This window comes from Curcuma longa, chromosome 21 (genome assembly GCF_044706935.1).
Source record: "Curcuma longa cultivar G26 ecotype Majalengka, Jawa Barat chromosome 21, ITB_CL_G26_1.1, whole genome shotgun sequence".
In the NCBI taxonomy this organism is placed as follows: Eukaryota; Viridiplantae; Streptophyta; class Magnoliopsida; order Zingiberales; family Zingiberaceae; genus Curcuma; species Curcuma longa.
The window spans coordinates 3,110,768-3,138,464 of record NC_133881.1 but is presented as its reverse complement, the minus strand read 5'-3'; the positions used below and the strand labels follow the sequence as shown (position 1 = coordinate 3,138,464).

Below are 27,697 nucleotides of genomic sequence, written 5' to 3'. Positions count from 1 at the left end.
AAGTGTTGAACCAATTTTGATGTAATGCTTTGTGTCAGACCCAATTGAGGTTGGCCTGTCAAGTCAAGGTTCATGATTTTAGGCAAATTATTCACCTTTTTTTGTTAGATCACATGCTACTACTACACCTTTTTACCTTTATGTTTCTTTTGAAGATTAGATATTGCCTTGATACATTGGAAATATGTGCAAAATGTAAGATATTGATTTAGTGGAGCTTTGCTTCTAGTATACCACATGCTAAATATCTGATGTGGTTATCCTGTCCAATCCAAAGCTAATTTTTATATCTTATTTTTTTAAAAAGAAAAACCATGTTAAAGTAGAAGAATCAATGAAATTCAAGGCATATCCAATGGATGACTTCTTCACTTGTTATAATCTTACTTAGATCTCAAAGTTACTATTTAGCTATAACAGATATCGCTATTTAGTTTTAGCAGTTGTTATAAATTTTATAAGTATCACTTTTTTATTATATAAAGTGCTACAATTAAAAATTTTTTTTGTTATGGTAAATTCTAGCTTTTAGTTTTTTTTTTATGAACTATCATCTCTAAATTTTATTTTTTTGCACTTACGACAATCTATGAGGAGGCAAATCGAGAAGCTACAATTGATCATGATAAAGGAGGACATTGTTTCGGCTTCGTCAAAATTCAAACATTTATCCACTTCTGCAACTCTGCTTTATCATAACCAATTCAGTTATGTCCCGGTGACAAAATTGAATAAATAACATATCATGTTGAGCTTGCCCATGATCTAATTATTAGAATCTAAGAGAGGATGTGATAGCAAGATGATCACTATAGGACATGCTTTGGTGCAGCCAATTCAATAATTATTCAATTAAAGGGGTACTTGTGATACCATGATTGAGTTCTCTTTTGTTATCCACTTGTTCCCTTTTGTATATGAATATATCATTTCCATAATATCAAATTTCATATGTTTCTGTATGGGTTAATACCTTGTGATCATATTTTAGTTAAATTTCAACTTGCAATATTTTGGTATAATACATGCTTTCATAGAAGGGTTTAGTGCTTTGAACAATTAGGCTTCAATCTAAAGAGTGTGTTGAGTACCTTCCGCGTAGGACTTCTGAGTTGCAAGTTAATCAGCAAATTAACCAAAGAAAAATAATTGTGGACTAATGAATATGATAATTTAAATATATACTCACTAATCAATTTGTTACAATTAGTAATTTTGGCCCTACTTATCGATTTAACCTGTATAGACAGGTCTTTCAAATCTTACATAAGCAAAAGAAAATAAGAATGAAAACACTTACCAATCAAGAGAGTTCAAAGATGCTTCCCGGAGACTATATACATCCCCTGTGCAGAGCAGTAGACAGTTGAGCATTTTTGCATAACTCTTGGAAATCTTTAGCTGCTGCATTCTTCTGAAACCTTATTAGCATCGAGCAATGGCTTCGTGTGTGATGGTGTCTTGACACAAGGAACATGTTCATTATCTTCGTTGAACCGGTCTTTGCTTTTAAGAAAGATACCTGCTCACAAAAGAATACAAGACTGTTTAAGTTGGCAATAATTGGAACCAAGAATTCCATATTGTGGATAAAGGTTTGATACGATCAGTGGAAAATAAATCAGAGTTAGTGTAAAAGTGAGGAGAAAAAAGGGCCAAGAACAAGTACAGCAAATATGGATTCACGACAATGCCAAACATTCATGTTCAGAATGTCTTAGAAAGTGCAAAAGCATATGCCATGTGATTAGATTGCAAGATATCCAATAAAATACAGGTCAAAAAGATTTGACATCTATTTGGCAATTGAATGTCCTACCTATGAACCAAATTCCGGCAGCAACAAACAGAATTGATGTCAGTATGAGAGAAGTTTCTCTCCAGTTGTTAACATAGTCCTGCAAAAAATAAGTGAAAATTAAACAAACTGGTGCAGGAGAATTTTGAAGTGTCCAGCACAAGAAAACACAGACACTCGAAGCAACCTTGTTAGCCAGTTCATAGAACTGTGGCAGTGTTTTTATCTATTAAGGCCCGAAATGAATTCATAATCCTTGGAATGCATTACATCATAGCCACAACACAATGCTACCTAAAGACTGATATTTTGAAGGGCCACCGCCATATGAGTGAAAGGGCCTCATGTATTTTGAGGACCAGACAAAGGAACACAGATAACTTCCCGAACAGGCTTTCATGCAGATGACTGTTCTCAGGGCAGACTTAATTTGTCTATTATCATAACTTCTTGTATGAATCATATAATGATTAGACACTACATTTATCCTCTCCATACTCACGTTAGATAACTCTGTAAATCATGAATAATGCATTTCTAGCAATTATGAATTTAATGGTAATTCTGAATATTTATATCAGCAGAGAGCTAATATCTATGGTTCATCTTTGACCAAAAGAAGGTTTAACTAATTCAAGAATTATAGTAACCAGTCATCTTTCGGCATAAGATATTAGATAATAAATATATTGGACAACAGATAAAAGGAATATGCAAACTTATTGGGTTTGTAAAGTCTTCATTCCCTCAGTGGACATTGTAAAGAAGGCAACAGAAAAGGTAGATGCAACAAAGGTGAAAAACAAAACCTGCAGAACCCCAACCAGTGGCGAGGATGGAACATCTCCAAATATGTGGATAGAGACGGTTGAAATAGCCATTGACAATGGCCTTAAGCTAGGATTGACACTATGAAGGCATATATAATTTACTGGACCCTGCAGAACCAAGTGAAAATATTTGCTCAGGTTAACAGCATGATATTATATTGCAGCAAGAAACTCGAGGAAAATAAAATCCATATTTTCATTGAATTCATAGTTCCAATAGCACGAAACAATACACATAGGTAGCGCAAGCACGTAAGGCAAAGAATATGGATGTTTTGCAGATTCAGTTACATCAATAGATGAAGCAATAGATGAAGTGCATTGGGCGATACGGACATTGTCACCCACACCGGCACCGGCACACCGTCGGCACAGCAATTCCGGCCGGAGAACGGCGTCACCCGAGCTCGGCGACGCTTCGGAGGCGTCGCGAGGCCTCGGCGACACCGCCGGAGGCCTCGCCCTAGGCCGGCGACGCTGCCGGAGGCCCTGCCCCGGGCCGGCGACGCTCCGCGCGGCGTCGCGATCGCGCGGCGCTGCTTCGTCATTTTTCCATTTTTTTTGTATTTAAAAACTTAGGATTTAATTAGATTTTAATAATCAATTCCTAACTATAGTTCAAAGTTATGTAATTTAAATAGGCTTTATTAAAACCTATAAAATTATCAAAAAATTTTATTTTTTATTTTTAAATATTTAGTCCGACTATGGTTACGGTACCGACACCTGACCGAAACTCCGGCAAGGCTCGATTTTTAAACCTGTCCATTGTCACCAAACGAATTAACAAATTTCTCAGGTTATCATAATATAAAATACCACCACTGTCACATGGTTAGAACACCTGCTTTTCCTGTTTACGTTCCAAATATAAAATACCACCATATTAGTATTGCTACCTTCTTTCATCCAACCCAAGGATACTTCCTCTTATGCCATTACTCAACAATGTAGAATTCTGATAATGTCAAATTGGACGAAGGGTCACATGAGTGATAGTTAACTTATCCGCATGTGCCCATGAGATAATAAGTGTTACGAAGCTTGATAGGAGCAATACACAGTTTGATTCATGACATTGAATTTGACAAGGGTGATATAGATGTACAATAGAAAATTCACAGACCTAATCTAATAATGGCATTGTGATAACTTGGTGAATGTGAACAAAAATATAAGTGAAGTTAATCTTGAGTGATTACCCCAAACTTGATTACATATACAACTTACGTGCTATTAGGTTGGAGAAAATTATAACTACAAACCCCCAAAACATAATTCACATTATTAAGTTTCAAATTCTAGTATTTTCATAGTAATTCATGATGAAAATTATCAAATATTATTTAGACTAATACTCGAGGAAAATGAATATCTCACATCATCTAGCTACAAAGAAAACATACATATAAGTTTATTGGCAATAAATGTAAAATAAATAAGTTGTCATTATCTTCATATGTCTGTATGCAACTTCAACAAAATAAGCTTTATGATTTTTATGGTCTGGGACTTTTTATGGAAAAACTTGGTCAGATTGACAAACATGAAAAATAGTCAAAACAACTGTGACTATTTGATAGTATAATCAAGAATATAGGGGTAAATGTCTTTAAGGAATTGAGAGTATGAATCCAGAATACAGTTTATTAAAAAGTAAAGATTACATCATTCTTCTTGCTAAAATGTAGATTGGCACAAAAACATGATGCCTATTGTGTTGGACATGAGTCAGCACTGATCAAGTTTCAGTCCAGGTTAGGATTGAGAGTGATACCAAACAGAGATATAAACCATGCCTCCAACTACTCTATGTTCCATGCCACCATTTCTGCCTCCAAAATACATCCTAAATGACCTTATGATAGTTTCCACTCAACAAAGGACATGATATTACATTTATATTTTTCCTCCTTTTTTCTCTGAACAAACATAGATGGGCATGTAAAAACATGATGTTTCATGTTAACACTGATTCGGCACTGATAAAGTTTCACTCCAGGCTAGGATTGAAAGCAATACCAGAACTGAGATATAAACCATGTGTCCAACTATTCTCTGTTCCATTCCACCATTTCTATCTCCAAAATACATTACTAAATGATCACGAGATAGTTTCCACTCAAAGGACATGATATTGCATTTATGTTTTCCTTATTTTTCTCCCAACAAGTAGTATACAAAGAGGATAATTATCACTGCATGCTTGTCTCCAATGATCTGACAAGGAACACAACCATGCAGACAGGAAAAAGGGAATAAAAGATTTTGAAGGAGAGAAGCTTGTACCTGCGTGGCAAAGACAAGAATTTCTCCAACCGCAAAGAAGGCTATAAAACCATAGAGGCTTCTGAAGCAGAAAGCACTGAAACAAAAAATAGCACCCAGAAATGTTGCTCCAGAGAGAAGCTGCAATGTACGTAGATATCTATCAAATTTATGCACAGCAAAAAAATATAAACATTAATACTACATAAGCTGATTCAAAAAAGTTGAAAATACAAGAAACATAAGATGTTGGATGATAATAAAATAAATGACGCACAGAAGTTATTTCCTGGCCACCAATTAGTTATTCAGTTGCCAATATGTTATATGATTGAAGAACTGCATATTCCTTCATATACATTTGCAATTAGTTATTGATTTGCAATAGTTTCTCCATGCAAATCTCAGATTAACAATAAAATAAGGGGAGAAAAATAAAAAGGGGTGTTTTAATAAAAATCCAATATTGTGTTGTCTTGTGGTCAAAACAAATTATAGAGCATATTTAGGTAAACTGGCCTATTTCATTTGATGCAGAACTGTCAGAATTAACAAGTAAAATGATGGAACTAACCAAGGCTCAGTGGTGGCAAGGAAAACAAACAGAAGTTCAGGAGTGATAAACAGAGAAATAAGATTCATCAACAATTAGTCAAGTCGACCAAAGGTTGCACTCCATGCAAATTCAGATGAAAACACCGTGCTAATGAATATCAGGATACCTTGAAAGCATTTGAGATAGTAGACTTCATGAGATCAAGAATGAATCCACCAGCTAGAGTTCCAACAATTCCACAAACTATAGTAATCCCTCCAAACATCAAATCAGCATTGCCCTGAATAGTTTAACAAACAATTCATAACATGAACACTTGTATAACAACTATATAAATGAACAAAAGAGAAATTGGAATGAAGTTGTAGGAGTAGGACCATGGTTCCAGTCAAGAACTAGAAGATAAGGAACTAAAATAAAGTCTAGCAGAGAAGCACTAGTTGGTGAGGCAAAACAATCAATGATATTTGTTTGACAGAGATCTTCAAAACCAGAAAAGCATTTCCACAAAAATTAATCAGTATTGGGATTACCATATTGTAGATATCATGACCGGCTTTGGGCCCCCAATATGAATAAGCTCCAATAACAAAATTGTAAGCAATATACCCTGCAGATTGCAAGGTTGCTAAGACATCAGAAAATTGTAAATCAGAGAAATGATTAGTTGAAGTGTAACAACCGGAAGGACATCAATCAGTTGACTCCTTTCCATTTTTCCTACAAACACTAACTGAATGTTCATTCTAGTGATATCAACAATAAAATTTCCATCACTATGTTCCACAATATCACCACCAGATTCTGCAAACAATCATAATGGTACTATAATACTACAGGTTGCATATCTTCTTCATGTACAATGCAACAGAATAGAAAAGGGAGGTAAATAGAGGAACAGAAAATAGATAAATAAGTGTATGAAGAGGAAGGTGGCCAGATGACTCAGTGCAATGACTGTAGTCAATGTGAATGGAAAGCAGAATGGCAACCACTTCTCTCTAGAGGATATTTTGGATCACATGGATGATATAGGCCTACCACAAACTGGAAAATATAATAGTTCTTTGTTTGTTAAGCAGCAAGGCAACCCCCTTCATAAAAAAAAGTGTATGAAGTATATGAAGGGTTAATAAGCTTGATTAGAATGCTGATAACACAAGTTCTTCACATAATACAATAAACCAAAACTTGAATTTACTACAACATAAACAATAACAATGAATAAACACACTAGCTTTCCTAAAGGGTAACTTTGGGTGCAAGACACCATGTCCAAAGCACAAGCTAGTCTGGTGTCCAGAAGGATGAATGATATACAACCTTATCCGGGCACAAGGAAAGTAGTTTCCATAACTGAACCAACATTTACCAGGTGACATGGAAGCAAATTTATCTTTGTGCCAAGGTTTTTCTACTAAGATGCTTTACTTTCTTTATGATTTTAATCAAGTTAAATCAACGTAAGTACTAGATTTAGAGTTGACCAGGAGAATGTGCAATTATTAATGATTATGCCAACAGAACAAAAGTAACAGGAAGGTTATAGCTGAAGACTTTAAGTCTGTTAGTAACATAGAAACAATTTTTGACAAAGATATTTATTGGATTGGCCTAGTGCTTATAAGCTATTCAATGATCTAAGATTGAAATCAAATTCACATAATATTGTTAAGGAGACAGAGATGGTAGATTGGTAGAACTTTGCATAGAATGGATAAAGTAAATAAAAAAATCAGCTCAGTATCTGTTAAGGCCATTACCCAGAACATTTACTAGATAGACTTTCTCTGATAGAAGCATTTTCATATCTTCCCAAAACCTTGAAACTTGATTCACAATCCTATCAACTCCACTATACCTATATTGGAGTGATAAAGAAACATAACAATTAGAATAAAGAATATTTTTAAAATACAAAGTAGCCAAAAAAAACAAATTCTTCGATTATAAAGTAGCTTCATCAAGCTTGCAGTACCTCATTCTCTTGTGAGGACTATCTGTTGGTGCTTAGCTTGTTGTTGTAATTATTGTATATTTATTTTCCACTTGGAACATTGTAATTTATAATAATATCCCAGGTCAAGTATGCTAGTTGAGGGTTTATCTCTTCATGAGAACCTTAGTGCAGAACCAAAAATGTATAGCCTAAGAAAATCCCACTTTTATAAAACAAGGAATTTTAAAGGCATTTCTATCTGTAGAAAGCATTCCAACTGTGCAGAAGTTAACATTGCTCATTTAAAATTTGACAATCAAAGAATTCCACAAGCAGCAAAAGCAAAATCTCTATAAAATAACTTGGTCTCTCTTCTTTTCCTTTTTATGAATCATTATGTGGCTTCACACTTAAAGTAACCAATATTAGTAGAAGCACTCGATGCACGGTGTATCAAATTGCTCCAAAACTTAGCAACAGTCAGCTAGCTAGCAAACAGGAGAAGCATGCAACATAGTAAGTTCAAGCAGCTGATCTTATCGATTCTCATTGGTTAAATAAACTTAAATGCATAATCATGTTTCTACATTCTAATCTTTTGATAGTGTGGTAAAAAATGAGTCAAAGAACATACGATGATAATCTTTGTGGTGCTTGCGCAAATAAACTACCATCATTGCCTTGCATCTCAGTTCTGGCATTCTGGTGATCTGTATTATATTGCTTCAAGAAATCAAAGAATCTAATGACCAAAGCCCAACTAGTTGAATTTTGCAATGACAGTAAAATTCTGAAAGTTTTAAAATCAAGGGGAATAAACAAAGACAAGTTTTGTTATTTGATCTTGCTTTAAACACCAAAGACATTTATAAATAAAAATGGAGTTCCACTTCTAAAACTTAGGCCACTAGAACATATGCTTTATTTCACAAAAAGGAAGGAAATAAGAAGTTGGAAAAATACAAAAAAAAAACCAAATATGTGAAAATGTTAAGGTTAGCCATGGACAGGCATATATGAGAAAAGAAAAGAAAATTTATGAGAATGTTAAAGCTTAGAGGTTAGCCAGGTATATCACTAGAAGATATATACACAAAACATACCACTATGTTGCATATCTTGGACTATTGATTCACCACTAGTCTTTGCTTGTTTTGTTTCAGATGAGGCAAAACCTATATGATTAAAAATTTTAGGATACAATGCCTTCAAGGATTATATGTGGCCAACCATATAGATTGGCTAGTGACTACCAAAATTATGCACCTTTCAGCGGCAAAGGTTTTATGATGAAACCTAAAATGGCAAATGGAAGCATCAAAATTGACTCTCCCCAGAATGCAGCTCGCCAATGTAGATGGTTCCCAACCTGATAAAATCAAAGGAAAAAAACCAAAATTATATATATCATATTCGATGAACCAATTGAAACTTCATTTCTTATAGGAACCCTTCTAAAAGGAAAATTTTCTCCTAGTTTCAAATTCAGAAGGCAATCTGAGGAATAATTGAGATATCATACAGCAAGATCTGCTAAAGAAACAAAAGATCAAGGTTAGTGCTATGTGAATCTATTATACCAGTTATTATACACTTATCACAAAACATTCAGAAAAAAAAGTTAGCAGAAGAAACTATCGTAAAAAAAAAAGAAACTAACATAGTCCTGTAATTGGTAACAGACCATGTTCCCTTTAACACAACTGAAATAGAATATTTGACAGAGTGGCAACAACCATATATCAATCAATCAATAAAATAATATATAAAAGACTAACCAGCCCGCCGTATACATAGCCAATTGCAATTCCTGTAGGTATACACATGTAGAAGACTGCAAGCCATACTGTTTTCTGATGCCATGTACAAAATAGAGCAACAAATCAACCATCATGGGAAAAAGACTGATAAGTGAACAAAGAGAAACATAAACGGAGTTACACATATCATTGCTCAAACTTTTTCGGATAAGATTGAAATATTTCAAGTGGCATCACTATTATAAGATCCTCTTTGAGGAAATAATAAAATCATATCAAACTCATAAGATTGTACTGGCTGATTGTTTATCTCATTCAAGTTGCTAAGGAAGGCTCAAACCATAGCGGTGCCTCAAGGTCTTGAATCTAGATAAGCAAGGATTAAGAAGAACCACACATCTAAATGAAGCAAGGGATTCATTGGAAGAAATTCATGGAGGAAGACTCCAATGGATATGTCAAAATCCAATTGTTCATTGGAGTGTCATCCCAGTGAAGTTTAGCATCTTTGAAAACATATTTTTTCAGAGAGCTGATAACTTTACCATTTTTTCCTAAATGAAACTAATAGGATCAGTTCACAGGGTACAAATGCACCTACTCAGCATTTTTCAAAGTGCTCATTAGGATTATGATTGATTTATGTCTTGGTGAAGCTCAAGGGCCATCTTAACATGGCTCATAATCTGAGTCATTCATGCCTTAAATGCATCTCTGATATATCAAACGTACTATCATCACAAGTTGAATTTATTGCAATGCTTAGAAGATCATACATCAAATATGGCCACTTAAAAGTTCTTACTTCCCTAGAAATTGCATGTTAACTTCTAAGAACTAAATGAAGGCATGTTTCAAACACAAATAGGTATTCAATTTTTTTCTAATGTGTTGGCAATTGAGTGACAATAGCATATCTTGGAATTTGAAGTGTAATATTAAGATTAAAAAAAACTATTAAACTTGTTGCGTCTAGTTGTGCTTAACAGAAATCCTACTCTTTTCTGGAGCTATCCACGTTACAACTTCTAAAGAGGTTCAGAAGAGGAAATAGAATCAACAGTAACATAAAGCCATTTTATTTAAGTAAAAGGTTAGCCTAGTGAACAACATGAATAGGTGTCCATTCACATTGTCACTAACTGTTAGAAACTGGCATCTGCCAAATTGATATCTTTTCTCCATAATTATTGACTATGACTGCTTTAAGTTCAAAAGCATATAATAAGTCAGAACTACTCCACAGGAATTGCAGAAAAAGAAAAGAAAATCTTGTAGCCATGTACAACACTCAATCCTCTATTCGTATTTTATAAAGAATCATATATATTCTAAGTTTAAGAAAAGGTACGATACTTTTATCACTTTTCCATGTGATAATTGTTGGATCTATTCCTTTAAAGACAAGACGGAACAGTTGATTCACCTCATTGGGTTGGATATCGTTCCTCTAGAAAACCACTATGTGCTCATTATTTAATTCACTTCAAAGAAATTACATTCTGCTATTCAGTCAAACCAATTTGGTAGCACTATAAAATATAAATGTATACGATGGTCTCTTTCCAAACAACTCAAGCTTCTGGATAAATGGTCAGTTTCTATGTCCCAATCCTACATCCTCAGTAAAATCAAGCCACTATGTGCTTGTTAGGCTAGGCTCAATCCAGCCCAATGTGCTCACTCACACAGATTGAGAGCACTAACAATATAGATATGTACATTAGTTCTTCCCTAGCAGCACACAATCAGTCAGCTTCAGCACAATTGATCAAAGTCTCATATTAAATCTTGGGATGCATGTTAACACGACCGTGTACAGAAACTAAACATATTGAAACTTGGGATCAACATGATTCTTCTCAGTTCACACCAATAGAATGGCAGTTGTATATATCAGTACATCCTCTGAAGGATCATAAGTTCAAGTCAACCAACAATCAACAGAAACCATAATTTCAAACATATCTACAAACTTGTTGTGCAAAATTCAAGCCAAGAAAAAAAATTTGCAAAGGCACTAATCATAAAGATTTTTGTAATTCAGAGGTTAGTTGGCCAAAGATTTTAATTACAAGGGTTAGTTGATCAAAGGTTGAAGCTTGTTTTTCTTGGAAGATAACTAGGAGGGGAGTGAAAGGAACACAACCTTGTAAAAGGGTCAAGGTTCACTCATGTACATGTTATGGTATTTCCCTCCCAACCCTAGCATATGTCAATTAAAGATACATCTCATAGGAACAACCACATCTAAGTTATCAGACAAACAAACCTGAGCAACAGGGGCATTGTCATCTATAAATGGAGCTGCAAGACTTATGAAAGAAGCTTCACCAACACCAACCAACCTAAGAAATATTAATGAGTTAAATGTTAAACATTGTGAATCAAAATTATATACAAATTGATGTAAAATAATATGGAATTTTGTCTTATTACAAGAGATAAACCCCTATTTAGACACGAATATAGGGACCTATTTTAACAGAATTATTCTAAAGAAAAAAGATATTTTATCCCTAACAGAATATTTATCTCTAAATATTCTAACACTCCCCCTCAAGCTGGAGAATATAAATCATAGGTTTAAAAGGATGGAAAGTATCTCCATTGGTATGAGGCCTTTTGGGGAGAGCCCATGAACAAAACCATGAGGGCTTAGGCCCAAAGTGGACAATATCATGCTATTGTGGAGATACGGACATCCTTTTGGACCCAACAAGTGGTATCAGAGCGAGACCGCTCTTCACCGGACTAACCGCCAGATGAGCCGTGATCCGGATCTAACCATGTGGGTTGAACCTTAAAAACAAAGGAAGTAGGGGCTCCCGTGTTTGAATCAAGAGGACCAGACATCGGGCAGGAAGTCCTAGTAGGTCGGGTAGACCGAGGGGCATGAAGTCCTAGTTGCGGCTGGGCAGGAAGTCCTAGTAGGTCGGGTGGACCGAGGGACAGGAAGTCCTGGTTGCGGCTGGGCAGGAAGTCCTAGTAGGTCAGGGTGGACCGAGGGGCAGGAAGTCCTGGTTGCGGCTGGGCAGGAAGTCCTAGTAGGTCAGGGTGGACCGAGGGGCAGGAAGTCCTGGTGGGTCGAAGATTCAGACATCAAACGGAGGCTTTCCGTTTGAGGGGGGTCTGTGGTCCTTTGTTTGAGGGGGGATTGTTGGGTTGCAAAGGTGTAAACATAGTCCCACATCTAAAACACATGGGAAAGATCATGGGTTTAAAAGGATGGAAAGTATCTCCATTGGTATGAGGCCTTTTGGGGAGAGCCCATGAACAAAACCATGAGGGCTTAGGCCCAAAGTGGACAATATCATGCTATTGTGGAGATACGGACATCCTTTTGGACCCAACATAACACTCCCCAGCTGGAGAATATAAATCATATGTACCCAGCTTGTTACATATATAGTCAATTCGATGACCTCTCAGTGACTTGGTAAATATATTTGCTAGTTGATCCTGTAAATTAATAAAGCTAGTAGATATTTCACCAAATATGACTTTCTCTCTAACAAAGTGACAAACGACTTCAATATGCTTTGTCCTCTCATGAAAAACTGGATTCGAGGCTATATGCATAGCAGTTTGGTTGTCACATATAAGTAACATTTGTATAACCTCTCCAAATCTTAGCTCTTGAAGCAACTGTTAAGTGGAAACTGAAGGAGTAACAAAACTTTGGACGATCTGTGCAGCACGGGGAGGTCAACCATGTAGGCTCCAACATTTATCAATCGTGTGTCCTAGTCGGTGGCAATAATCACACCAAGGGCGTTCTTTGCCACCCTTACGAGGTGACATGATCAACCTTCTTTCCATCAGTACCTGCTTTCGGAAAGGTGTTGCTGCTGCTGTGTTGCTGGAAAAACACAAGGTAGGTGCTGCTGATGTCCGCCTACTTCTGGAAGAACGGGAAGAGGAGAAGAAAAGGAGAGCTAGAACTTGCTAGCTTGTTGTCGTTACTGGAAGAGGGCAGCAGAAAAGAGAAGCACGCGGGAGGCAGGATGAGGAAGACGTGTTGCTCATCGCGTCGAGGAAGAGGCGCGACGAGGAAGCCGGTGTGATTGCTGCGTCGTGACGAGGAAAACGCGCGACGAGGAAGGCATGCTGCTCGTCGCGTCGAGGAAGACGCGCGACAAGGAAACAGCTGCGATTGCTGCGTCGCGACGAGGAAAACGCGCAACGAGGAAGGTGGTGGAGGAGATCGGCACGCGGAAGGCGAGACGAGGAAGGCGTGTTGCTCGTTGCGTCAAGGAAGGCGCGCTGCTCGTTGCGTCGAGGAAGACGCGCGACGAGGAAGCCGCTGCGATTGCTGCGTCGCAACGAGGAAAATGCATGACGAGGAAGACGTGCTACTCGTCGCGTCGAGGAAGATGCGCGACGAGGAAGCCGCTGCGATTGATGCGTCACGACGAGGAAAACGTGCAACGAGCATGTAAAATAATATGGAATCTTGTCTTATTACAAGAGATAAGCCCCTATTTATACACGAATATAGGGACCTATTCTAACAGAATTATTCTAAAGAAAAAAGATATTTATCCCTAAATATTTATCCCTAAATATTCACACAAACCATAAGAATACAAGGAACACCAAATAAGCACTCACATTCGGCATATCGCTATAGACCAAAAGTCAAATGAGCCACCACAACCAGCTGTAGCAATAGTCCAAACTGAAAGACCCACTCCAATTAATCTAAAAGGATTATGGCTGCAAAACAGATCAAAAGAAGAATCATAATCCAACACAAGATTCTGTTTAAGAACAAGGAAAAGTACTAAACAAAATAAAATGCATCAGAACTCTAGCGACCATGAAAAACCTATGGAAATAAATATCACTTGTATAAAAGTCATTATGTAAGTTATGAAGAACTTCATCATCCATGTTCTGGTAACTAAGTTGTTTAAGAACTAGATTCAAACTCTCAATTTGAGACATGGTTCAACAAAGAAAACCATATGCATTTTGGAGTGGTAAAGCATTTAATATCGAGTCTTTAGTTTGCATTTGTTTCCTTGCTAATCAGGGCTACATAACCACATCCTTTAGTTCGATAAACAAAAAGCTAATTAACAATAACATCCTTCAGCGATTATTATAATGAAATTAATTGACTAACACTGACCTCTTTGCTAATGATGCAAAAATGGGAGATGCCACTAAAAGCCCGACCATGAACGCTGATGAAAGTACACCATCTTCAAAATAATTCAGGTTAAAATCTCCTCTGCATGATTTTTTTTTTAGATAGTCAGAACATAACCAGAAAAGAGGCAAATTGAGCTCTAATCTAGGAACAGAAGTTGAGCCACAATCTTGCTTGCTTGTTCAATTTAAGTTCCTAAATATCTACTTTAATTCATTTAGCATCTAGAAATACATATATAAGAAACTATTGTGCATTATGTTTACTCTAGACCGAGAAAGTGGAAATTCGTCCCAACAATACAGATTCAGCAACTTTCAGTATATTATTTTGACCTCAGAAATGAACATAATATTGTAGTTATGCAAGCTCCGAAAATTATACACTTTTGTGTTCAGCAACCACTTCCAATTGGAAGTTCAAACCATGATGGCTCGACATAAACCTTTACATTCTAGCATCATGTTGGTCAGCACTAATAAAATTTTATGTCAGAAACAACACTGTGTGTCAATCATACTAACTCAGGATACAAAGGTCCCTTCAGCTATGGGATTTGGAGAGATTTACCATCATCTCTCCTTATCCTTTGGAGATTCAAACCAAACACACAACTATTGATTCTCATATTATAAAGAAAGGAACTTTAGTAAATTCAAATAACAGCAAATGCATATGTTTATGTAATACCATAAACATTAAGAAATTTTCTGTTTCTGACAAGATTATATACAACCACATTATTTTGCTGAATAAATCTTTCCATTTGGTATATTAATATTGTTTGGAAAATCAAAGGCCCTACCGTCACAAGCTGTTTCATTGGTGAAGATGTCAACTAATTTTAAGAAGGCCCAAGTACTTCAATAACTATTTTTTATTTTAGGAACTATGTCAAAAATAAATAAAGGTTAAAATCAAAGGCCCTACCGTCACAAGCTGTTTCATTGGTGAAGATGTCAATTAATCTTAAGAAGGCCCAAGTACTTCAATAACTATTTTTTATTTTAGGAACTATGTCAAAAATTAGTAAAGGTTAAACAAACATCCTTCTGCTAAAACTCTAACAAAAAGTAATAATTAAAAATATAAAATATACCATAAGAATATCAGTCAAAGATTGTAGCATAATCTTACTGAATTCCAGTGCCCGAACTGCATGTACCATTTATGCAGGTCCTGTGGCTACCATTTACACCATTACTTGCTATTGCACCCCTATCAACATAATTCAACATGTTGATAATACAAAAAATGACAAGTAACCTGCAAAAAAAAAAAACTTATCATGAGATAAAAGAAAAGACCAAGCATATGTGTGCATGTCAAATATAACTAGCCAAGGCAAGAATTCCATTATGAGTACAAACAAGGTACTTTTCAAATGCTCAAGAACAACTTTGTAGTAACCATTCTGCTACCAAACAATCCAAACTTTAGGGCTTGGAACACCATACTCCATTTGTAGGAGTATTTTCAAGTTGAGAGGGCAACAGTAGTTGAATTTTTATTATTCATAAAAGAGGATCAATACACAAAAATGAGAAACTTTTATACAAATCTAATACAATTGACATAGGGAAGATTAAGACAGGATGTAAGCAAAAAAGAGTTGATTGTTGAGCCATATCAGGTAGAAAACTTTCAATACAATCCTAAGGGAAGAAACCACCTATTCCAACGTTTTCCTGCAAGATATGATGTCTTGCTAAGGGATAGTGGATCTGTACACCAGCTCCTATTTGTGGTGCACATTTTTGTAGAATGCTGGTAGTAGTTAAAAACTTTGACTAACCTTAGGCACAAGCACTCGACTAGGATGATGCATGGGAAATGGTTGGAATAACTCAGTTGGTAGAGTAGAGGAGAGGAATTGAAATCCTCATGTCACTATATACACACACATAGGACAAACAGAGAGAGAAGGCTCAAACATAAGAACCTATAATTAAATATCTAACATCGAACTAAACACATAACATATACAACACTACTAAATCTTAATAACTATAACGCTCCTTTAAGTATTGTAAATATGCCAACATGTTACAAATATAACAACACTAAACAAATATGACAAAGATGATCTTCAATTGAATTGAAAGATGGATTATAGTTGATAATAATCTTCAAGAGAGATTTTTTCAAAAGCTGAAATTGGGCATATTTTTAAGGTATTGTACAATTCTGAAGTTTACAAGGCCGACATGACAACTTATGAAAGATTGCATAGTGAAATGATAGATTATGGTTCTAGCAACAAAAGTATTCCAAACAAAAACAAAATTAGGGTTAGATTGTCTAATTGAATGAGATGAGAAATAGTGAACGATGATTTAGTTTCCAATCATTTTACTCCAAAAGAGCAATAAAATATCAAGACTTAAGAGAGACAAAGGAAATAACTAACACCAATTATAAGAGAAGAAAGATGTTTGAACAAACAAAAATTGACTAATCTCATCTTTAATTATGTACATAAGCCAAGTGAAAAATGATGGGGTAGAATCTAGCAGTAATTAAAAAAGAGGAAATGAGAGGGAAACTTGCAAATTGTGAAAAATAAGTTGCTCAGATCTCTCTTTTTTCATCTCTTTATTTTCTCAAGGTCCATAATTTTTTTCCATATATATTTTCTCATTTTACTCTTCTTTTATTATTGATCTGTATTTCTTGAGATGATAGAATTGACAATATTTTTCACAAAATTAGGAGGCCTAGAGATTCTTTTGTTTTTAATGCTTCTTTTTCTCTTTTTTTGGCTTGAACAGCTGAACCCTACTAGACATGGCGTAGAAAAGGTCTAGAGTTGTTGAACAACTATGAGAAGGATGATGATAACCTCATCAAGCATGATCCAGAATTTGGGCTCACAATGAATGGCGGCTTCTTGAACTAGAGTGAAGATGTTGATTGCTCGGTGAATAGATGGTCTGCATTGGATTACATGATCATAGAATTGACTACCTCGTTACCATGGACGAGCAACCTTCTTGTCAAGCTTGACGTCAAAGGAGGTGAAAATATTAAGGAGACATCAAAAGCTTATGCAACAAAGAGGAAGTGGATGCCCTCACCCACCAGACAACGAAGCATTAACATTTCAGGGGCACCAACCTATCGTATGTTAACCAGGAAAGTGGAAGTGGATGCCCTCACCCACCAAAATGAAGAAAAAGAAACGAAACCACAACGAAGCACAAGAAATCCACAGGAAGTAGATACGGGATGAAACTGGGGCAGCATCTTACCTCTTGGGAGTGAACCAAGAAGGATTTTGGTCAGGCGGGGGGAGGTCGGGGTTTCCATCTTCCTCTTCAGGCAGAGAGATCGCCATCTCCGCCTTCTCCGGCGGCGAAGATGATGAGGAATGAGGAACAGAAGATTCCGGGCGGCCGTCGGAGTCCATTCCCTCGACCTCTACCTCCAGGGCCGCCTCCCCCATCGATCGCCCTAGGCCGCTCCTCCGATGCGGCAGCAGCCTCCCGAGGTAGAAATGAACAGAACCCACGCAACGGTCCCTTTTTTAGTTTTCCTTTTTCCCGTTTTAACTTTTATTTAATGTAAAAAAAGTCATTTCACCCCATAATTTAGTTCAGTTTTCAAATTGCCCCTCAGTATATTGCCATCATCTACATTTCCGACGCGTTTGGAACGTCATTATTTAATTATATGAAACAACAATTTGATAATTTTAGGAAATTAAATTAGATGCGTTCATAGTGCATTTTAAATTAAAAAATAGACTTGGAGTGAATAAAAATTTTAATTTGATTTAGTTTTGATCCAAATTCAAATATAATTTATAATATATACGATATTGTTTTCGACTTTGAATGCTTAACGTAATTTAAACGTCCTTTTTACGCACTTTCCTACCCAACCCTTCCGAAGTCAGCCCAGTAGTTCACAGGTGTGATGACATCTAGGTCGGGCCCATAAGCGAAGAAGCCCATTCATTTGTCCAGTCACAGTGAGGGTATACTGACATAGTACAAAGACAAATGGAATATTTAAAAAAAAAAGAATTTTCATCGGAAAAAACGCTCCATATTTAATTTTTATAATTATTCTCCATTAATAACTATTTATTCTTCATTATACTATTTTTATTTTATATCTTCTTTTTTCCTGTTTAAATTTAGAATCAAAATATATTATAACAATTATAAAATCATAACCGCAATACAATTATACCAATTACGAATCTATAACTACTATAATTGTATATCAACTATATGTCAAATAAAATTTAAGAAGTTATAATTTTTATCTCATGTTAAATTACGAAATGATATGATATATTAAATCAAAATTCATTCAAAAATCTATATTTTTAATTTAAATAATGGATCAGTCTTAAGTCCAAAAAATATCATTTAAATATTTATCAAAGACTCCAAAGAATTTTAGTATTGTTATTTAAGATTATTTTTTATTTTATAACAACTATGATGTTATATTACTATAATTATTCTTGTATTAGTTATGAAATTGTAACTATTACAATTATAAATTAAAATTATTATAGTTGTAGTGACTATATGTAAAATTATTATAATTATACGATTCAATTATAATAATAATGAAATTATAATTATGTAATAATTATAATTTTATAATTATTATAAGGTATTTCCAAGATAGAAAATATAAATGAGAATAGTTATTTCATTTTAGGTTGGAATGAAATATTTGTTTAATAAAAATTAAAGTGGGCGTCCACGTCCATTCGATAAAAAAAACGCCCTGTCGATTTTTTTCCCGATATAATTTATAATAATTCCTACCTGTTGTTCTTCTCTACTCTCACCCGTATCTCAAATCTCGGGACCCACTAGTAAAATCCATTGGTTTCTGGACAGCGACGAAGGTATATCAACAGAGTAGGCCATCACTGTTAAAGGATATATAGCTCACGTCAACTCTTGGTGGCCTGAAAATGGAAATTAAATATATGGCGAACGAATCGTGGCACTTTACCTGAATGCCCCTAAATATATCAGTATTTGCGCCAATATATATATTATTTTGGTAAAAGCACCTTCTCAATTAAATATTTTAAACTTTCCCCACAACATCGGGAGTACAGATGGTAATGCCAAAATTAGACTGGATTCGAATCCTTAACGATCGAATTTAGATATTAAAATAAATAGAAAATAAAAATAAAATATGATTATAAAATTATTATTATTTGTTTTTATTATGAAAAACAAAATCGAATTAACAAATTTGTAAGAATCGACAAGTGATTAACAAATGCCGTTTGACCTTCTTCTTTCCCCGGCCCCTTAATTAGTGCTCATTTATTCGTTTAATTATTTTCCAGAAATCAAAGCGTTTCCTAATTTAATTATGAGATAAATACATCTGTAATATTTTATATTTTAGAAAGAAAAATTGAAAGTGATAATCATGGAAAATATATTTGTGGGCTTAATCGATGCAAAATTTTATCCAGTTTCCAAAATTTTTAATTACATTTTCATAAATCAAAATTCCAGATCCATAAATCGTGTTCATTTTCTTATCCTTTCCAATTAATGCGTATATACAATCAGAACAATATTTGAATTTCCCAGACGCTATAAATATTGGCAATTACTGTGTTCTCTCTGTTTCAATTGTTTGCACCATGGAATTCTCTTCTTCTTCTCCCATTATTCGTCTTCTTCTTGTTCTTGTCGTGCTCTTTTACTTGTAATTTTGCAAGAGAGTTGAAAGCAGAGGAGGCGGCGGCGGCGTCGAGGCAGCAGCAGGCCGACCAGGTAGCGCGGCTCCCCGGCCAACCGCCGGTGGGCTTCCGCCAGTTCGCCGGCTACGTGACCGTGAACGAGAGCCACGGCCGGGCGCTCTTCTATTGGTTCTTCGAGGCCGCCGACAACGCCGCCCACAAGCCACTCGTCCTCTGGCTCAATGGAGGTACATTCTTCGACTTCAATTCTGTTCTTGTATGAAATATATTCTTCGACTCCAATTCTTAATTAGTCTTTAAGTGATACGATCGATTTGGCTTATTTGCAGGACCTGGTTGTTCCTCCATTGGCTTTGGAGAGGCAGAGGAATTAGGGCCCTTTCTCACGCAGAAGGGTGCGCCGGAGCTCAGGCTCAACAAACAGTCCTGGAACAAAGGCAATTAACATTTGTTTTTTGGAAGAAAAAGAATCACTTTTTATGAAACAAAACAAAAAAAAACTGATTTTGTTTTCACAATTTCAGAGGCCAACTTGCTCTTCGTCGAATCCCCTGTCGGAGTAGGTTTTTCTTACACTAACACAAGCTCCGACTTGAAAAATCTTGGAGATAAGATCACTGGTAAAATCACACGACAAAAATCTTCTATTCACTCTCATATATTTGATCGACTAATTTACGTTTCACTCTCGATCACAGCTGAAGACTCTTACATCTTTCTCGTCAACTGGTTCAAGAGATTCCCCCAGTTCAAATCTCAGGAATTCTACATCGCCGGAGAAAGCTACGCAGGGCACTACGTACCGCAACTCTCCGAGAAAATCTTCGACGAAAACAAACTCGCTTCGCGGGAGAATTTCATCAACTTGAAAGGCTTCTTGGTCGGACTCTCCCTCCTCCATCCCCTCGTCTGAAAATCTTGAAGAAGCGCGGCGACAGATCACTAACAGTTTCAGTTTTCTTGACACACTCTTCAGATCGGGAACGCCTTGCTGGACGACGACACGGATCAAACCGGCATGATCGACTACGCGTGGGATCACGCAGTGATCTCCGACCGCGTGTACCACGACGTGAAGAGCAGCTGCAACTTCAGCGAGGAAACCTCGACGGACGCCTGCAATGCAGCCCTGGGCGAGTACTATGCAGTTTACGACATCATCGACATGTACAGTCTGTATGCGCCGATCTGCGTCGACGACTACTCCACCGCGACCTCCACCAAGAAACCCCGCTTCATCAGCGGAGTCGCCCCTAAACTCTCCTCCAGACACGTAAAGATCATCGGAAACATCCAGTTTTTCTGAAGCGCGATCGATATGTATATAACTTTGATTCTGTTTGGATTGCAGAGCCAATGGCATCGGAAGCCGTCAGGGTACGATCCTTGCGTGTCGTCTTACACTGCAGTCTACTTCAACAGGAGAGACGTGCAGGAAGCTTTGCATGCCAATGCATCTGGGAAAATTCCTTACAAGTGGACTCACTGCAGGTATTTTTCTCGTAGTTTAACTGGATTTTGATCTGCTAACTGAGTTTACGTGCGTGCGACAGTGACGAGTTCGACGAATGGATGGATTCACCTGCATCCATTCTTCCGATCATTCGCAAGCTCGTCGACGGAGGCATCAGGGTTTGGGTTTTCAGCGGCGACACTGATGGCAGAATTCCGGTGACGTCCACTCGGTACACGCTCAGAAAGCTCGGCCTCAAAACGGTGCGAGAGTGGACGCCGTGGTACGATCACCAACAGGTCGGCGGATGGACGATCGTGTACGACCAAGGGCTCACCTTCGTCACTGTCCGGGGCGCCGGCCACCAGGTTCCGACGTTTGCGCCGAGACAGGCGCGGCAGCTCCTTCGCTCCTTCTTGCTTGACAAACAGTTGCCTTCTTCACCCTTTTAACTCGAGTGTTTACATGACGTCGGAATGATTATTTAATAACAATTGTAAGATTTAATTCCTAAATTCATTTCACATTTGATACACTTAATTAATCAATTGCGTAGAAATCACGATGAAAAACAATCTCGACTTTGACCGTAGAATTCGTTTCGAATCACTTTGTGGTCTGAATTTTAAAATGGGCGATTTTCAGAATCCCCCCTAAGGTTTAGTTTTTTTTAAAAAAAATCTCTAATGTTCATAAATGCCATATGCCCTTCCGAATTCCTATTTTGCTGGTTAAAATTTAGAAAGATAAAATAAATATTTATTTATTTTCCCCAGTTTGTGATATTTTTCTAATAAAGAAAATTTCTCGGAATTTTTTATATTATTTTTCCAGTTGGCAAACTTTGAGAAGGGGCAAAGTGAAATTTCTGCGTATCAAAGTCGTAGTTAAAGAGCGACGTGGTGGCGAAGACCCCAAACTGCGCCTGTTACTGGCAGTTGCTCCCTTCTTCTTCTTCTTCATCTTCTTCTTCTTCATCTTCATACAATTTTCTTCAATCTAATCAAATTTAATCCTTTTTCTTCTTCCTTATTTCTTTTCTTCATAACCACCCTTCGATCCTCATGGAGAGATCCATCATGCGTCCATAACCTCTTCCTTCTTCCAATTTGTGCATCAATGGCAGTTATTGATGCCAGGAAGAAGAGAAGCCGTTCTCTCTGCAATTTCCTCTCCTGCTTTGGCTTAACCGCCTCGCCGGAGACTGCCAAGTCGCATAAGAAGGATAAGACGATGCCGGAGAACTACGCCGTCGTCGCTGCCCCCGTCGCAGCCACCAGCATCCAGCCTAAGGAGAAGAAGGCCAAGCCCGTCGACAGCCGTTTCCTCCGTTGGTTCCTCAAGGTAAGACTGACTGATGAATTAAATTTCTATCTTGCCGCTTTGGATTTGCATTGGTCGCGTTCAATGGAATTAGACAAGTAAACGCCGTGTTTGGTCCACTGTAAAGGCGGCCGTACATATTTTAAGCCATTTCCCCCGTTTTTGTGGTGTGATTGTTTGATACTAAAAACAAGTTTGGCATTGCTTGTTGTTTTGCATCAGCGTTGTGACGAGGAAAGCAAAGGGGAAGGCTGGAGGAGAAGTCGGAGTCATTACCATCTCCGACGAGCATCCATCGGCAGCCAAACCAAGCCGAGAGTGCGGAATTCACAAGTACACCAAGTGGCTTCCGAGTACAAGATGCTGGCTGAACCCCCACAGGTTTATCGGATTCGCGACAGGACCAAAGTCGGCACCCGAGTAGTCCATCCTAGCTCACTCGAACTACGGGCATCTGAGGAACATGAACCCTCGTCCAGGCTATCGATGATCATTGTGATGGTGTTGACGTTGTTGTTGGTCGTCAGTTGGATCACTGTGATTATTTGCTTATGCACTTGGCTCTATCTCTTTCCTCGGCTTCGTGCTCCGATACAAAAGGAAAATGTCACTGGCAATGACAAAAGAGAAAATGAAGAGATCGACTTGAACTCGAAGGAGTACAAGAAGATGGTCGTGCTCAAAGGCTTGCTGGAAAGAGACCGTGCCCGAACGAAAACAGCTGGTGCACAATGATTATTAATGTGCTTGGCTAGAGGTTACAAATGTAGCTCAGATTGATGCACTTCTTGTTTCTTAATTTTTTGGATCCTTTTTGAGAATAAAATGTTGCAAATAATCATCCATAGAAATGCGGCAAACTCTCACAAATGAGGGTCCTTGAACTTCTTGATGTCTGCAACAACAGAAAAAAAAAAAGAAAAGAGAAGGAACCTTTTTGTTTTAATATTTACCAGTAGGCATGTATAAAACGACTTGTGAGAATAAAAGTCATTTCCATGAAAAAATGAATCATAGAAGGGTCACAAGTTGCCCGTGATTACATCAAAGACTTCACATGAAACAGGTTGCACGATCTTATCCTGTACTTCTATTTCTTGCCCACAGAATACAAAGACTAATCCTGAAAGATGAAAGTACACCAGGATAAAGCCAAGATGAACTCGTCACTAGGAGGAAAATTAATAATGAGAGATCAGGTGGAAGAAGGACTCACTGTTTAGAAAAGAACAGAAAGACCACAAGGATAAAGCCGGGCAGTTGAACAACCCATTGTAAAGCGCAGATGTATCCAGAGGAGGAAGAAAATATATCCACATCTAGATGTCTAGTTGAAAGTTGAAACAGACATTCGAGAAACTTGAGAAGAAAGAGCTTTCCATAAAGATTGCTAATAAATTTGTCAGTGGCACTCATTGCTCACCTGCTCCTTATTTTCCTTTTCCATTTGGCTCAGCTCTGCTCATGTCATGCCATTGCTTCGCCTGCCAAATGGATAAATTTACATTAAAGAAATTATTGTGTGATGTGGTTTAACACGAATGAACACCAATTTATAAACATAGCACGAAATTTTCATCTGAAGAAAATACAGCTATTTTATTCAGAGAGATAAGCATGACTAAACAAAATAAAGAGCCAATCTTTATGATAAAAAAAGAACAAACAAAAAGTAGAGATTCTGATAAGTAGCTAGCAAGCTTTGATCCTATCAAGATATCAAATACTTACGAATATCTTGGAGGTCAACTTCTAAGTGTGACATAAGTTGTGCTCCGATTTTATCTAGGAGGCAAACCAGGAGGAAGGTCATCTACCTCCATGATTAATCGGGCAAAGTCGATTGTCAAAAACAATATATATCAAATACTTCATCATCTAGTAAATAGGACTGCATAAATTGGAGTAGTTTGCCAAAGCATATGAGCAAGTCAAAAAGAAAATCCACTGGCATGGAACTCTTCTCAGCCACTATTTGCTAATTGGCATTGACTCTTTTTTTACTATTCATGATGAATTCTAGGCAGTGAGACCTAAATATCAGTTCATTGTCCATCATGACTGAGTTCAAACAAAAAACATGGAAAACTAACCACAAAGAACAAGAATATCATGGAAGATTACACACTCTTTTTTTTCAAATATCTGGATGAAATCTTTCAACAATAATTTTATACATGCCTTCAATATTACTAGTGATATATCCTCACTTGAAGTCCAATGTTATGAATGCAGCTTTTCATTGATGGCGTGGGGGGTGTTTTGACGCTTATGAATCCTAAAAGCAGCTTTCTCCTCAAAGCATGGCTATGTTTTAAATTGAAGGGATGTCGGAACAAGCTGTCCTTTAAGGCATACATTTACCACACATAGGTGAATATTAAGCCGGAATTCCTTAATAGAAATTTTTCTGTAACGGATGCAGGGACTCCTAAAGATTGATTTTTCGGCCATTGTCTAGATTGAGGGTAGAAAGTTGATGCTGTCTTAATGCTAAATGGTCAGGTTTCCTTACTTGGATTAGTTGTACAGGAAGATTATTATTATGGTGATGTTGTGGATCCTTAACACTGGATTTCTTTATCGAAGACTTGGATTGAGGATGTAGATTTCTGAACTGGAGTTATGCTGCTGGATGGGCTGGATTGAAAAGGCTGCTGCTGCACCAGGCTTCTGATACGGACTGTGTTTGAAGTAGAAATCTAATTACCGGTTTCTGAAAGCAGGTGGCATAACCTATGTGAATGATGCTCATATGGTGAGATGTGATGGAGCTTTTGTTGTTGCTGCTGAACACTATAGACATTTCCTTTTTGCATCTTCTCTTTTGATACTTGTATATCTTAGATGGTGCTTGTAAGAGAGTCTTTATTTGGATTTGTATTGGGATGATGAGAAGGGACATGATATACATTTTTTTTATTAAATACTATACTCTTGCTTTCATGCAAAAAAGATTCATGTAGCGACCCTAAAATGGAGAAACATAGAGGTTGATACTAATACATTTCTTCTGATCCATGTCTCGATGTTCTCTATAGTTCAACTTGCATCTAATAAACACCTAAAAAATTGTCAACCATCTCAAAAGCCCAGCTCCTTCTCAACATAGCTATCTTTTTTGGCCCAAAATATATTTTTACTATATCTCAAAAAGATCATTCAAAGCACTCCTCCAAATTATCGACCTTAAATTAAAGCAAAGGAGGTATCATATCCATTGATAAACTACATTATCATCTTAAGCCATCCTAAAGAAGCATGATGCCTCATCAAATCTAGCAAACAATCAATAAACTAGCATAGCTATGTAGCACTTAACTATTGGGTTTAAACAAAACATTTTCTCTGTAACAAACTGATACTTCAGCAGCAATTGAAAAAACAAAATAGTGCTCATTTAGGTGGCTAAATCCTTAGTCAAATATAGCAACATGGTAGTGTAGCATTGTACCTTAGACTTATTGAACTTCAAAAGCGATGACATATTAGTTTCAAATTCATCTGTATTCAGATTGCTTCGCCGTCTCAAAATTTGGCACTTTATTCAACCTCAAACTATCATTGAACACAACCAGCGGCATGTAGATATCCTCATTCTGAAACAAATCAGCCAGCAAATCTGGTACATATTTGCAGTTTCCAGTGCACACCGCATTAGCCGGCGTTGAAATGACTAGTAGTAAGATAAGTATAGATGATACAACCAGGCTCAATCCCTGCGGTCTGCATCTCCCTGATCAGCTTCTCATTGAATACCACATCCAGGTACTACGCTCCGTAGAAAAGAATGCTGGAAGATGCCAGCAGCACCACTGACTTGCGGGATTTGATGAGGCATTCAATATCGGAGAATCAGATGTATAAAGCGAGCAGAGGGCGATGAGGTTGTAGGCGTAGCGGATGGAGGTAATCAAAGAGGATTTAGCGAAGGATGGGAGAAGAGAAACAGCACGGTTAGGATCGAATTCCCTGAGCAGGAAAGACTTTGTAACAGGGCAGCGATTCCCACTGCGAATCGATGGATTCTCGGCGGGTGGTGGAGAACCGGGCGGCGGAGGTGGCAGAAGAAACGGAGAAGTAGCAGCTGGAGGCAGATACGACGGGAGGCACAAACCAGAAGTCCAGAACTACCTCGAGGCGAACCGGTGGGCTTAGGGTTCTCAAATTGTTTTGTTTAATAATCTTCATAAATAATATTGAAAACTAATTTAATAAAATATACGTACATAATATACAAATTGATATTATAATTAATTTTAAATTTATATTCTATAGATTAGATAAGTTGAGAGAGCAGAGTTGTTGAAATAAATAAAGATCAAATTTTAATATTCTTTTTTATTATGGTCAATTGTAATTTTTTAATTTATCTTTTATTGAAGATAAGTTATCTTTTATTTAAGTATCCTTGATTCAAATTCTATATGAAATAAATTTAATTTGATGATTGATTAAAATTTTTATAGAACCGAATTCATCCATCGATGATCATCTTCCTAATTAGTCAGTCAATACTTATCTTATCCTAATGATATTTGTGATTCAATTTCAATGACATGGATTGAACAATAATTTAATCCTTAATAAAAATTTTATGACTTAAAAGCTCAAGTCCACACATTGATTGAGAAGACTTGCAAGCAAACGTATTCCCCCATGCAAAGCAACTTAAAAATTTCTCAGGTCAGCGGTCTTCAGCCTTATCCTTTAAAGTCAAAATCCAAACACCGAAGGGTTTGACCCATCTTATCCGTTTGTGAAGACTCGACTCGCTGCGGTTTTACAAACCATCCAAAAATGTCTTCACCACTATAGTAGCCTTTCATTTTCGCCAACAGTATTGAATCACTATTATTATTAGAAAAATAATATATTATATAAAAAATTTAACATAAAATTTAACATGACATA

General features: G+C 36.9%; 3 protein-coding genes and 1 pseudogene across 3 annotated transcripts; 2 read left to right on the top strand and 2 right to left on the bottom strand.

Moving 5' to 3' along the window:
* Window positions 1-1,166: 1,166 nt before the first annotated feature.
* Window positions 1,167-17,761, bottom strand: LOC141814769 (putative sphingolipid transporter spinster homolog 2). The gene is made up of 16 exons (XM_074702716.1): window positions 17,561-17,761; window positions 15,447-15,575; window positions 14,289-14,390; window positions 13,766-13,870; window positions 11,424-11,499; window positions 9,170-9,244; window positions 8,658-8,760; window positions 8,495-8,566; window positions 8,026-8,101; window positions 7,216-7,313; window positions 5,986-6,062; window positions 5,619-5,732; window positions 4,918-5,037; window positions 2,608-2,736; window positions 1,820-1,898; window positions 1,167-1,522 (listed from the first exon to the last, which is right to left on the bottom strand). Exons 1-16 carry the CDS (start codon window positions 17,752-17,754, stop codon window positions 1,398-1,400), a joined length of 1,674 nt encoding a protein of 557 aa, XP_074558817.1. The 5' UTR covers window positions 17,755-17,761; the 3' UTR covers window positions 1,167-1,397.
* A 1,810-nt stretch (window positions 17,762-19,571) lies between these two features.
* On the top strand, window positions 19,572-21,912 carry LOC141814498 (serine carboxypeptidase-like 34). The gene is made up of 8 exons (XM_074702455.1): window positions 19,572-19,576; window positions 20,026-20,234; window positions 20,337-20,444; window positions 20,532-20,627; window positions 20,706-20,887; window positions 20,984-21,280; window positions 21,359-21,498; window positions 21,561-21,912. The coding sequence occupies exons 1-8, from the start codon at window positions 19,572-19,574 to the stop codon at window positions 21,910-21,912; spliced, it is 1,389 nt and encodes a 462-aa protein (XP_074558556.1).
* Window positions 21,913-22,397: 485 nt separating this feature from the next.
* Window positions 22,398-23,703, top strand: LOC141815243 (uncharacterized). The gene is made up of 2 exons (XM_074703155.1): window positions 22,398-22,804; window positions 23,006-23,703. Exons 1-2 carry the CDS (start codon window positions 22,580-22,582, stop codon window positions 23,516-23,518), a joined length of 738 nt encoding a protein of 245 aa, XP_074559256.1. The 5' UTR covers window positions 22,398-22,579; the 3' UTR covers window positions 23,519-23,703.
* On the bottom strand, window positions 23,676-26,974 carry LOC141814497 (uncharacterized; annotated as a pseudogene).
* Window positions 26,975-27,697: the final 723 nt, after the last annotated feature.